This window comes from Monomorium pharaonis, chromosome 11 (assembly GCF_013373865.1).
Source record: "Monomorium pharaonis isolate MP-MQ-018 chromosome 11, ASM1337386v2, whole genome shotgun sequence".
In the NCBI taxonomy this organism is placed as follows: domain Eukaryota; kingdom Metazoa; phylum Arthropoda; class Insecta; order Hymenoptera; family Formicidae; genus Monomorium; species Monomorium pharaonis.
In genome coordinates, this window is record NC_050477.1 from 4,703,882 (window position 1) to 4,717,306 (window position 13,425).

Sequence of the window (13,425 nt, forward strand, 5' to 3'; positions counted from 1 at the left end):
TAAGGTTGGAAGGATGACGGCCCGAGACCCGTCGCGAATACACACGCGAACGAATCCTTACGAGTGAATGTTTCAAGGCGCACGGAACATACCCGAGCGATAAGAGAAACGACAGTTTGGAGTTTGCTGTCGTTTAGGTTTAGGTTAACGCACGAAAGTTCTTCCGACTACGATTGGCAGGCGTTCGCTCGCCGCGACGAGTTTTACCGCGTGCCCTAAGGGCGCCGTTAACATCCGTCGTACCGACGAAACGGCGAGAGAGCCATGACACACAAAAAACTTGCGAGACGTAAGGCTGAGATGAGGTTAGGTGCCGCGGGAGATGTAAACCAAGGGCGCCGGCATTTTCCGCCGCTCCGCTCATCGGAGAGGCGCTTTAAAGCCCGAACTGCGCGACGACGAATCGCAACGGCGCGGCGCGGCGCGGCACGCGACGTCGTCGTACCTTTAATCGATTTCGAATGGAATCTCCGTCGCGTGTAGCCGGGAGTTACGTGGTAACGTAACAGCCGCTCGAATCGGACGAGGAGATCCCCGCATTCTAAAATCTTAAAGATGGCGTTGATATGCCGATAATTGGAACGCCTCTTTCTTTTTTCTCCACCTGCGCCGGGACACGTTTCTTCATCCTCGCGTAGGATCCGCGTTGTAACTCTGTCGCGTTCCCTTATTGGCTTCCCCGATATCGCGGCGTGTCGACAAAATTACAGCGCAACAATACCGACTGCGTAGGCGGCCCCGGCTCTGGCCAAAAGAGCGAGAGAGCGAATTGATCGGTCGTCCGTTCGATCTCGCCGATTTCCCATTTGAATCCCTGGATCCTCGCGCAAACCCTCGCCCGTGCGAGATTCGAGAATCCGCAACACAAGTTCTCGAGCTTCGTCCCCGACGGTACCCTCGACCCGCACTCGAAAGACGATTCGGAGTTTCAGCCCGGCGGTGGACGACGCGTGTGAGAGAATCGAACGTGTGAGGGACGAGAGACGAGGGGGGACGGGACGGAATAAAACAAGGCGAGGCGAGGTGAGGCGAGGCGAGGCGACAACAACGGCAGCAGCGGCGACGACGACGACGACGACGACGACGACGACGACGACGACGACAACAAGGCGATGGCTCGGGTCGTCGAGGCCTGCTTGCCTGTGTTCGCCCGCTTGCCTCCCTCCCTCCCTCCCCCCTTCCCTCCCTCCACCCTCCTCCTTCCTCCTGGCCACCTCCCAGTCTCTCCTCACGATGTCCAGCCGGAGACTTGGAGGTTACACACGGCGGAGTAATCGATTCTCAGAGAATCGAGAGAAGAGACGACATCCCAACGACGACGACAACGACGATGATAAAGGCGCGCGCGACTCACTTGTTTCTTTCTCTTTTTTCTCTGAATCCTCCTCTTACGTACTCCTCCTTTCCTTCTCTCCTCCCTCGTTCCGGTCTTCGCCGCCGGTCTCTCGCGCTCTCGCGAAACCGACGCGATTACGAAGAGGAAAACGCGCGGCGATAGGGGGTCAGGTCTCTCCGTGTTCTTTTCACTTCCGTTTTTCGTCCCCCGCACGCGGTCTCTCTCTCTCTCTCCCTCCGTCTTCCGCTCCGGTTCGCCGTACCGTCCCTTCGGTACACTCTATCTCCTTCCTTCTCTCTCCTACACGCGCGGCGACGGCAGCGGCGAGCAGCGCACTTCCTAATACGTTCTCCGGTCTCTCTCTCTCTCCTTTTTTCTCCTTCTCGCGCTCGCGAAACGAGTAAAGGCTGCCGCTGGTCAAAGCGACACGCGTTTGCGTGAAATTTCGTGGTCGAGCAGCACGCGCGCACCGCCGTTCACCGCATCTCCCGTCACGGCATATGATAGACGGATAGACGCGGACAAATTGTTTCCTTCCTCTTCTTCGTCTCGCGTGCTCCCGTTCTCTCTCTCTCTTTTCTTTCTCTCTTACGATTCTCTCTTCTCTTCTCTTCTCTCTCTCTCTCTCTCGCGCGCGCGCCTTCGCCTTCCGTCCTTCTTCCTCACGGCATAGCGCGCGCCTCGTTTATCGGAAGAAAGGAGGAAAAACTCATCTGGAAGATGGCCGCCGCCTGCCAGTCACCGATTTATCCCTCTCTCGCATGGCGCACTCTTTCGCGAGACGGGGGCCACCGCGCGCGAGCCACCCGGGGAGGCACGCCGCGATTACGATGCACCGGGTCGTTAACTGAGTCGACACTGAGAGGCACCGACGGGGGGACCCGATGCACACGACGTTGCGCGACGATACCACGAAACACGGATCACGGACCACGGACCACGACGGCGACAACGACGACAACGACGACGACGACGACAACGACAGGGAACGATGACACGGGCGAAATCCTAGATCGGCGCCGGTAAACGCGCGAGCGCCGCACTCTCGCTCGCTCGCTCGCCCGACGACGGTGCTCGTACTAAAAAGCTCACCTCTCGCAAGTAGGAACCGTAACGCACTCTCTTCTCGATACACAGAAGCGCAAACACACACGCACACACACCTACGGAGAAACGGAGGAGACACGCGCGCGCGCGCACGCGGCCTCGTACGTGTATGTATGCGCACACAAACACACACACACAACACAACACAACACACTGCACCGCACCGCACCGCACCGCGGCGCGAAGCGGAACGGAACGCAGCGGCGACGGCGGCGGAGCGGTTCCGCACACGGGACACTTTAAAAAGGGCGACTCGCGCTCCTTTACGTATATGTTTTCCTCCTATCTCTCTCCTTCTCACTTTTTTTTTTTATTTACTCACTCTGCCGCTCGCTCGCGCCGAGTTTGTCTCCGCGATCTCGCGCGTCGAATTCGCGACCGACGACGACCGTACACACGCGCGCGACGCCTCGGGGGGGAAGAAGCGGCGGCCCGTCCCGCCTCGACGTCGTTCTCGGCCTGCACTCGCGTCGACGACGGCGACGCGTGTATTTAACAGCGGCGACGACGGCGGCGGCGACGGCAACGACGACGACGACGGCTGTGACGTTGCCAGTCACACACCATGGCGTTCGCAGCACACGGTTCGTTCTGCCTCAGTTCTGCGGGTTCTGCCTCTGTCTCGCTCCCGCAAGCCGAGCGGCACCTTACGGCGCTTCGGCTATTATCGGTGAGCTACGATGTTTATTCGGCGCGGCGCATCGGCCGACCAGTCACGGCTCGCGGCGAGATCATCCCCGGTTCTCGCTTTCGTTTCCCTACACTACTACACTAGCCGCCCGCTCGCTCCTCCGCTCCTCTCCGTGACGCGCGGCATGATTTTAAGGGTGCGTTCACACCGCGCACACGGACGGATAATTAAATTTATTAAATTTAAGAAAATCAAACGCGTAACGTGAACGTATAGATCCCCCCCCTCCCCCGTGTTCATAAAGACGTTGGCACGCTTCCCATCGTCCATTTGAACATAAAACAAGAATGATTTAAAAAAAAAATAAGCGTTTTGAATTACACATAAATTACACAGCAATTTAAAACAAAACTATGCTATAATCAACGAAACGGATTTGATAAATACGCGATTAACGTTCATTCTTCGCGCAAGAAGGAATTACACATTCAGAATTAGATATATCATTTCTTCTTAATATTTTGTGGTGAATGCTACAATCATTAGGATACAATACATTACAATAAGTCATTTCTCAGATCGTCACGCTCCGTCTCCTTACATTTTCGTTAACTGTACAAACTTTCGTTTTATAAATATAGAAAACATTTAATTATATTCAACGTGAGGAGGGGAGGGAGGGAGAGGGGAGAGTCTGAAATAACTTCCCCTCACATTAATGTAATTTTAAAGCTGTGCAAAAGGACCACCAAATCGTTGTTTTTTTTTATAACTATTTTCATATATATCTATCGATCAGCGGATAAATCAAATACAATTCGTGTTTCTGATACTTTGAACGCGTTCGTAATTCGATCGCAGAAAATCTTAACGGCTACAAAGTAAGAGCTTGTAGTCTTTTTTAAAGACGCCGCTGAAAAATAGACTTTGTAATAAATAAAATGTATGTACATGTGTTATGTATAAGTGACATTAAATAAAAATATCTACAAAGCATCTATTTTTTCCTATTTTTTTAAATTTTTTAATAATTTTAAAAGTAGCGCGAGCAAAATTCATTATCCACGTAATTTTTTTTCAACAAGGAATTAAAAAAAAGCCTGTTTATTAACGATAATTTTATTGAACGTTTAATAAACGTTTAATAATATTATTAAACGTCCAGCGCCGATTTCGTTTGTTAGCAGAGCTTGGTCGTTTCGTCTGCATCTGCGTCGCGCCGTTCAACTGTGAAATACACTTCGCCCGATACATCAATATACTTTTTCTAAAAATGTACACGTTCCACATTTGGCACACCTTATTTATATAAATAAAGACATACCCTAAAACTGGATCTCCAGGGAATTTAATTCAAAGATAACAAGATAAACTAAATATCACAAAGACGTACTTACAATAATACTTAATAAACTAGACTGGCAAGAGTGAACAATTTATTCTGAAAACGGTGGTAGTTTTGTGTGTGTGAGTACGCGTGCGAGAGCACAAATTTAAACGAGATAAAATTTGCCACTGAGATTAGATATTCTCAATCGCTTTCAAAATAAACAGCTTTCGCATAATTTCTACGTGTATATCGCCTTCAATTAAGTAACGGCTTAAGATAAGACTTACGATAAAATTTTGCGGATCGATTCTATGTCTGTAACGAAAATCGTTATTTAGCGCCAAATGTGGCCGTTTGAGATTCACTTATTTAAACATAAAGGTGGTGTAAAAATAGAGAGTATTAAGTACGATTAAGCTCTACAAAAGAGGATCGAATCGTAAATTAAGGATACTACTAACGAAACGTTTTTTTTTCCGTGTAATTCTACAAATATTGTGACAGAGAAGAACCTTCTTACTTTAATGAAATATACGTATGTTACCATAATGACTACGCTAGTAGCGCTATATATAAATGATCTACACGTGTGCTCTAAGCTTAATTGAATCGGAATTCTTGCTACGATTTAACGGCAGCTCTTCGTTCCACGAATGATCGTCCACGATCTTGACAATAAAGTTAACAGTTTATTCCGAAGGCTATAAGGATACAGTCAGCTTAACAACTATCTATCGTGATTTAAATCTCTCGTGATTTGCCGATCCATTGAATTGCAAGGGATCGTCGTGTTGTATACGGAAACTAATACGTACGGTGTAATCTCGACAATAAATGGAGGTAGCAATATTGTCAATAACAGGATTAGCCTTAGTGAAATGAATTATGGAACAATGTACAATGTTTACGTCTTGTTACGTCGGATATCGGCTGTCCCAGTTTCGAACTTTCCGCGCATCATCCTCTACATGCAAATCCATCTATTCGCGACAAATACAAAATAGTTGAAACCCCGCAGACGGAAATTTGCCACGATCGATAACGTGCGACGTGGCATAAGTGTCAAACATGCCACTCTCCTCTTGCGTTTCCTTTGCGCGTCCAAAGGAGAGGATACCTCTTCCTCCATCCGAGCGGTAAATTGAGATTTCGTATTAAATAATATATGAAGCTCGCGCCGAGAAATTATAACAATAATACGTGACGTAAATACGCTACATTTTTATGTACAAAGGATACAGGTACTTCTTAAGCCAGAAAATATCTCTATGTATAAAACAATATTACCATACGTAGTACATATGTATATAGCCTTTGAGAGCAGTTAAATTTACGACTGAAAAAAAAAACGCTCTATTATTTAGAGTTCAAAATTGACATTTTTACAGAGCGTCGCTTGATTGAATTCAACACTGAAGTTGGAGATTACTGGCGATAATTACGTCTTTTTGTATATAACAAAATTATATCACATATTTTACAAATATATAAACTATATAGAAATTATATATACAGAATATTCGCGTGATGAAAGCTACAAAAACTTGTACTTAAATTAGCGATATATCGACTTGATTCCTGCAGCGTTTGCCCGGCGGCCTAAAAAAAAATCTCTTCGCGAAGCTGTGTATCACATTAATTGTAGTCTGTTGTACGTACGTGGTTTTAATTTCTTCGTACCTTCTCACGCTAAAACTGAAGTGTTTTAAAAAAGTTCGGCCGTTCGACAAGCACGTGCCACACAAATTTCGCAAGAAACTCTTCGTTTCGGAGTTTTATATGTTTTTCTATTATGCTCCTTGTCCGTGTTTTTAACTTTCATTGTCGTGAGTGTTCTTTCTGTTTGTCTCTGGCTTCTATATTTTCGTATTAGTCAAGGTCTACAGTGAGATCCGCATTATTGGCGGTGGAGATATTCATTTCCTCGTCTTCGACGGATTCTTTATCCGTGACGCTGGACGTGTGATGGTTGTTTGTCGTTTGATTGTCAATCTTTGCCTCATCAACCGGCTGAACTGTCGTCAGCGTGCTCCACCAGTTTGAGAATGCCCCTTTCGCTTGCGACAACGCTCCCCCTTGTAAATTGTTAGTTTCAAAAATAATATTTCCACGTGCACGATTCTGATTGTGTTAAGCAAAATTAAGCTGGACCGATTTAATATTCTTGACTATTTTCTTTACATAATTAGATTTAAAACTGTACGTTTGTAAATATGAATAATATATAATAAATATGAAAAAATATAACACTTAATTACTTTTTAAATAAATATTACAGTTCTTAATGTGAAAAGAATATTCGTACTTAGGAATTGCTTGTACTTAAATCAATAAATTTGCAACCTTACCCACGGCTTTCCCAGTGGTGGCCACTGCGCGTCCAGTCGTCGCCATCGCTTGATTCAACTTTCTGCCGCCTTCTGTATTTTGCATTGTGCTGGAAACAACAGACATTTTTATTATCTAAGCATTATATAATTTTGATCAAATAAAGTGAAGCATAAAAAAACAATGGACTTGATTTGTCTTTTTATTCCTTACACACTATAAACTTTTGTTTTTATTTTACTTACTGCGACAAGCGTAATTTCATATCTTGCACTGACAGCTGACCAGCAAAGGGATGGCCGGGTTCGATGTTGAGTATCTCCGGTTTACTCGTGCTACACCACATTTTGTAATTATTCGTAGTGCGCCATGCGGACATGAATGCCGCATTGTAGTGGTCCGACTGACGAGTATCCTGCTGCATAGAGGTGCGCAGCATGCTCAACAGGTATACCCGAAACTGCGTTCTAATCCACTCGTCGCCGCCCTCCCATCCAACACCATCCAAAAAAATGTCCTTCCGAGGCTCGGCCACATGCCTCACGACATAATCAGCGAACCTCAAGTCCTCGGTGGTGAGATGCAGCTGCCGTCTCAGTTCGGGATCAGTCGCCTCAATCCGCGTATTTTCGACCTTTTTTTTTAAAAAGTATGCAATTTATAGATCAAATAGTTTTGTATTCAATTCTCATTTTAAATATTTATGCTTACCTCAATTAGCACATCAATGAGCTGTTTCTTTTGTTTAAACAACACGTTCGTAGCGCCTACTATATATCCTCTGACATTAATGTCCCCCAAGAGATCCAAGTAGGGTAAAGACAGGTAAGGTAGACAAAGATATCCCTGGAACAAATGCATATTTTTGCAATATGCAAAATGTCTGAATCTAATATGTCTATAATAATAAAAACACATCGGGTATTATTACCTTCGTAAACAGGTCCAAAGGTAAGCCGCACAATTCTGGATTGATATGCGCGATTTGCGTAATGCTATTCATTAATCTCGCGTCGGAAAGCGCGTCGCTACTCGTATCACGTGGTAAACCGTTATCCGCGTCGCCTGTGCTTAACGTGATAGCGTTTACACTGTGTACCCTGTGCACGTTGTCGTTCGGCTTCGGCGAGTACTTGGAATTGCTCTCCTCCAGATAGGACTCGGTGCACTCATGCGCCGATTCTATCTCGATAACCTTCATGTTCAGAGTTTCATTGTCATTGTTATTCTTCTGCAAAGTCATGTGCTGTAATCCGTCCAGGCATTTGCCTTCCATCGACTCCATGGTCTTGTTGTCATTGATGCATACCGAGTTTCTGTTGTCGTTGCACTGCTCGTCACTCGTCGCGTTCGACACGTCTTTCACGGTACAGACTGACGACAGATTGGAATCGTCGACGTTATTCGTCGGGATATCCTCCTCGTCGAAAGTTGGAATAGGAGACATCGGCCTGGATGGTCTAAGAAAAGAAAGATTAGTTGGACTGTTATTTATCTTAATCAATTTACTAAAACAGACTCTTAATATATTATTGCACAATATTTGAAAGTTATACAATATTATTGATCGTTTGGAGGCTATATTAAGTTTGTTCTCCATATCTAAAGAAATTGAATATTATTGAATAGGCGTGTTAGCAGCCACTTAATAATCTGCCTGGTGGTACCTCACACAAGCCGCTTGCTGGAGACCATGTTCAATCATGTCTGGAAACAGCGACAGTAGGGTCAATATTGTGGCACACAGTGGCTGCACTGGTGATTGATAAAAAACTACTCTCTTCTCAAGCAGAAGTAATTTGAATAACAGTAATACTTTGTGACGGAATTGCAAAATAAAGTCTCTCGCAGATAAACCTGTAAACCATTTAAATTTACATATAATATTGGTAAATGTGGTAAGAGATGGAGTTTAATTTTATTAAACAGAGATTCATCAATGGATAATTACCAACAAAGATTTGCGGCGGTATCTGACTCTCGGCGCTCATACACGAATTAAGATGATGATAAGTATCCTCTAGTAAGGACACTTTGCTGAAATCCCCCTCCTCAAAGTATGCATGCGTTATCAGGGCCATTTTCACTTGAATGTGCCCATACAGAGGCAGCGTACTTAGCACGCAGACTGACTTTTGAACGGTGCCTCTCGTTATATCGGACGTGCGATTCTTCAGTTTCTGCAAGTACAGTGACATTTGTGACTTGCTGTTCATCCCGAGTCAAAACACACATGACATCAACATGAAAATAATACTTTTGTATACCTCCACGGGAATCTGACGGAAGCACGAGATGCCATATATCGTGCGTTTCGGATCGTTCAGACTAGGCAGGTGGAAATAGACGGTGTCCTCGTCGTAGTTGTGTGAGCCGTCGGGCAGAGCGAGGGTGGGCAGATACTTCCATCCCAACGGGCACTCGTTGGGCGCGCCAGGCACCAGAGGCGGAAACGAGTATTCTACCTGGAACGATGACATTAACGTCAGCGTCGCGTCATTACAGGACTACGCGATCGGGAACGCGCGCGGATGCGTGCAACGAGCAGAAGGCAAGGTAGGTTAATGTCAGCCTACCTGACAGCCTTTCTTGTGATGAAACCCAACGACGATGACGTGAAGGATCGGCCCACTCGATTCCGCCATCCTTACGACACCGGTGGCGCGACAGCGACGGCGGCACTTCTGGCACCCGAACGCCTATTTCCGCGGACAGCTCATCTCAAAACCGCGCGAGAGATATCTGTCCTACGGGCAGACGAGCTGATAGCGGCAAACGCGATCTGACATGCGCCATTACATACGTACACATGTGTTTGAGCATGTGTACGTGCGCATACATACGCGCGCGGCATTATCACGCTTGAGCGGCAATCACTCAACAATGTAAATTCGTTTCTGGAGTACGGGTAGCCCTCCAAAAGGGAGTTTCCGTCAAGATTTCGTAAATTGAATTGATCATAAGTCGAATTACATTTGTAATTTATATGAATAAAACATTACTTGAGAAAGAATTGCCTTATATTATTATTAAAACCAATTATAAACGTACAATTGCGAAATAACAAAAATTTTCTTAAAATAAAATAGATAAAAAATTAGGTAATAATTCTTGACTTTCGAGATCCATGTTTATATTCATCTGTGTCCGACAGATTTTTATCCTTGAAAATTTTCTCGAAATTTCGCGTAAAAAAATTCTGAGAAACAATGTAAAAAATTCTCTAACAAAATTTCTGAAAAGTTTCAATTCATATAAAAGTTCTAGGAAAATTTTTTACTGGGATAGGATCAGATCATTATCCATAAGAATGTTTGACGATACACAATTAATCAACAAAAGCGCGTTTTAAGAAGAAAGGCAAACATGTGCTTAATAAATATCAAAAATTTTGTATACATGCATTTATGTTGCGTTCCTACTCGGTATTTTACTCATAATCTAACATTTCCTTATTTTTCTCGAAAACCGTAAGTGATTTGAAAAGAGATTTAAGCAAAAGTTATTTGTCTTCTTAAAACTTTAGTCAACAATACTTTAGAGCGAGTTTCGTTTCACGCATGATGCGCATGGTTCATCGGTCATCCTTGTTGTTTGTTAAACGTTAAACAAGGATGAATGACATCATTATGCTTGAACGGAATGTACCCTTACTCAACCTATGTTCGTGTTTAAAATTTCAAACTTGACCCAACAATGCTCTATTTCTGAAGAACTAAAATGCCATTATTGATACAGATGATTCAGATTGACTTTGACAACGAAAATCTTTAACCTGACTCGGCAACTTCCATTGCCGAGAAAAATAAAATACATAGTACAGATGGTCTGCTACACTCCGTATTATATACTGTTAATAAAACTGATACTTAGTTTAAACACAGATTAACTTCAACAAATAATTAACAATCATATTGTTTCTTAGAGAAATATAATTCTTAGTATATTTATAATATAAAATTAATTTTTAATTTAGATTATGCACCGACTAACGATTGTGCTTAATCAACTTTGTTATATAATCTACTAATTAATTTCTTCACACTTGAAGAATACTATCTACATTTTTAAACATTTATGAGCATGACTATCAATTAATTCGGAATTATATCTGTTCGGAACAGCAGTTGAAAAAAATGTAAGCAACGTATGGTACAAGAATTTCAACAATTAAAACGTGTATTTTATCCTTATTAGATTGTATAGCAATTTAGTAAATACGTTCGCCTCAATTTATATTATTTAAAATACGATTTAACATAATCTATTGTAAGAATAATTTTCTCTTTGTCACATTTGTACTTTGTCGTCGTGAACGAGAAAATGATCAACAAAAAGTATCTCCGTTTAAAAGTATCTTTGATTTAATAACAAAACATTTCATATATCGCATACAATCGTCTTACTTGTGTACACGTATATAATGTGTGTATATATATACAGAGTCCTTTTATTACACAGTCAAAAGATACTTATTACACAATCCATTAGATACTTCGTGTTATGATACAAGTTATTATACAACTGGAGCGATTAATCTTTCTTCGTTTATCAGAAATCCACACTTCCATTCTATTGCATTGTTCATGTCGCAATTCCGATTTTATATATATATGTATTGTATGTATATACATACGTAGAAAAAACAATTATATCTGTATGTAAATACATATATACACATATAAACATATAATTATTTTTCTCTTTGTGTTTCTTCTCTTTTTCAATATATAATATAAAAGCATTGCAACAGAAATGCAGCGTTACATTGGTATTTCGTTTTCGCTCAGACAAGTCCATGTTCTCTCTCGATTCTCTAGGCTGAGTCCACGCGTGGTGACGAATCGTAGAACGCAGCTCCGAGTCTGATACCTCGTTATTCATCCTGGTCGGCAGCGCAGGGACGCTACTCCTACCGTATCGACGGCCTCATAGCCGTTCTCCTTTCCCATGGCAGCGAGCAGGAAGGAGAAGAAGATGGGTGGAAAGAGTCAATCGGAAGAATACGGGTACGCTACCTGCGTACGTTGAAGCCCCGGGTGCCATCTGGGCCAGTAGGCATGCGAATGACATTGCTGGGGAAATTATTGCCATTCGGCGTGCTCGACTTTGCCTGTATTTTATTGATCTCTTGCACAGTCTTCTCCTCTGGACTCTTCTCCTCTCCCAGGATCCTCCTGCGTGCCTCCGCATATTCCTGTTCTCGCTAGGAGACAAATTGTCACCTTGTCAGACACGTTTGACAGAAATGAGAACAGAGATGAACAATGAGCAATTGCATACCTGTTTCAGAGATTTAATAGGTTGCTTAGGCTTGTCGTCTGGACCGTCGCCACTGCCCCGTGAGTTTGCAGTCGGTCTTTTTAATATCTTCACCATGGGTTTTGGAGGTACGTACTGAGACCTGATACCATCTTCCCCTAATATGATCATTCTTGTGCCTGCATCATGGCTGGTCCTATATCCAAAGTCATTAAGTACGTAATGTGTATATCAACCTTAAAGATATTAACACTTTTCTTTCATTCCATCTTTGTTCTACATCTAATGAACGACAAAAAGATAGAATAACAAAAAGGAATGCTAACATCCTTAAAAGTTTTGAATATAATCATTGTATATAATGATAGAGATGTTCTAACTCTGAAACGTTTGCCTACCTAGAAGATTCTAACTCATCCTCCACTGTGTGCAGCCGCAGGGCCTCCAGTCTTTTGTCGAGTGCCTAAAATCCATCATAACTTTACATCCCTCTTCCATGCCATGACGTGGCAATATAATAAGTGGTAATTCCAGAGAAACGAGATCAAGCGATAGCTTCGTAAACCAAGGAAGCGGGAAAGATGAGAGAGAAAGAGAGAGAACCGTTCCATGCTCAAAAGCTCAAAAACTCCGTATGCGAAAATATGTCCTTATGGTAACGGCAGGTGCTGCGATTAACGGTCGCGAGTGCGTGTTTTACGAACGCGGGCGCGAAAGAACGAGGAATACGGGAACGCCTCGACGCGGGAAAACGCGACGCGACGAAGAATCTCTCGGATAATCATTGGAGAAAACTCGCAGCGCGAGGAAGAGGTTATAGGTTAGCGCGAGGTTCGCTCTGTCCGATGCGCCTCTCTGGAGAAACGGGACTCTGGAACACTCCTTACACCGGACTCCTCGATCTGCTCCCAGCTCTCGAGAACGTCGTCCATGTGGGAGTCCGGGTGCGGCGCGAATTTCCGCAAAAACTGCCGAAATTCGCGTGCAACGTGCGAACAAACGGTGGCGTGCGGCGAGAACTGCGGGGGAGGGGGGGGGAGCGGTATGTACGCCTCCCCCCCCCCGTGGTCGGAAACGGTGGAAATGAGGACGACGGTGTGTTGCCCTCCGGAGCAAGCAGAACCTGGCAGTTCATTGAAACCTCCCGCCAACGCGTGCGATTTTTTTCGGCGCCGCGCCGGAGATGATTTTCCACGAGACAGGCTCGGAATTTGACCGCGGGGTAATGCGCGGGACGAACCTGTGCGCGGTCGAAGGAATATTTCATGGGGAATTGTCCGGGATTTGGTAAAGTCTCTAGGAAGCTTCCGTCGGGCAACCAATAAGCGCGCTGGGCGAAATTTACTCCGCTCGGATCTCTTTCGCTCCGAGTGCTCCGACCGACGTTGCACGAGGATCAGTTGACGTTTCATTGACGTTTGACTTAATTTG

The 13,425-nt window shown here is 44.2% G+C and overlaps 2 protein-coding genes across 3 annotated transcripts; both read right to left on the reverse strand.

Moving 5' to 3' along the window:
* Positions 1-1,620: 1,620 nt before the first annotated feature.
* LOC105837957 (late secretory pathway protein AVL9 homolog) lies at positions 1,621-10,916 on the reverse strand. Of its 2 annotated transcripts, XM_028191365.2 has the most exons (10): positions 9,309-10,916; positions 9,000-9,197; positions 8,684-8,912; positions 8,400-8,589; positions 8,042-8,192; positions 7,664-7,963; positions 7,444-7,578; positions 6,978-7,366; positions 6,753-6,841; positions 1,621-6,479 (listed from the first exon to the last, which is right to left on the reverse strand). In XM_028191365.2, the coding sequence occupies exons 1-10, from the start codon at positions 9,375-9,377 to the stop codon at positions 6,274-6,276; spliced, it is 1,956 nt and encodes a 651-aa protein (XP_028047166.1). In that variant the 5' UTR covers positions 9,378-10,916; the 3' UTR covers positions 1,621-6,273. The 2 variants fall into 2 exon arrangements, with proteins under 2 accessions (XP_028047166.1, XP_012538627.1); XM_012683173.3 differs by having other exon boundaries at positions 7,664-8,192.
* A 158-nt stretch (positions 10,917-11,074) lies between these two features.
* Positions 11,075-13,425, reverse strand: LOC105837956. Its single transcript, XM_012683172.3, has 4 exons — positions 12,882-13,425; positions 12,393-12,457; positions 12,016-12,190; positions 11,075-11,938 (listed from the first exon to the last, which is right to left on the reverse strand). The coding sequence occupies exons 1-4, from the start codon at positions 13,404-13,406 to the stop codon at positions 11,747-11,749; spliced, it is 957 nt and encodes a 318-aa protein (XP_012538626.1). The 5' UTR covers positions 13,407-13,425; the 3' UTR covers positions 11,075-11,746.

What these genes read in the sequence shown, in the direction of transcription:
- LOC105837957 (XM_012683173.3), bottom strand. Translation starts at nt 9,377, where the DNA reads ATGGCGGAATCGAGTGGGCCGATCCTTCACGTCATCGTCGTTGGGTTT. An exon ending in ATCACAAGAAAGGCTGTCAG is followed by an intron (nt 9,198 to 9,308) that starts GTAGGCTGACAT and finishes TCATCGTTCCAG; the next exon opens with GTAGAATACTCGTTTCCGCC. An exon ending in TCCGTCAGATTCCCGTGGAG is followed by an intron (nt 8,913 to 8,999) that starts GTATACAAAAGT and finishes CTGTACTTGCAG; the next exon opens with AAACTGAAGAATCGCACGTC.
- LOC105837956 (XM_012683172.3), bottom strand. Translation starts at nt 13,406, where the DNA reads ATGAAACGTCAACTGATCCTCGTGCAACGTCGGTCGGAGCACTCGGAG. An exon ending in AGCAGATCGAGGAGTCCGGT is followed by an intron (nt 12,458 to 12,881) that starts GTAAGGAGTGTT and finishes GATGGATTTTAG; the next exon opens with GCACTCGACAAAAGACTGGA. An exon ending in CTATTAAATCTCTGAAACAG is followed by an intron (nt 11,939 to 12,015) that starts GTATGCAATTGC and finishes TTTGTCTCCTAG; the next exon opens with CGAGAACAGGAATATGCGGA.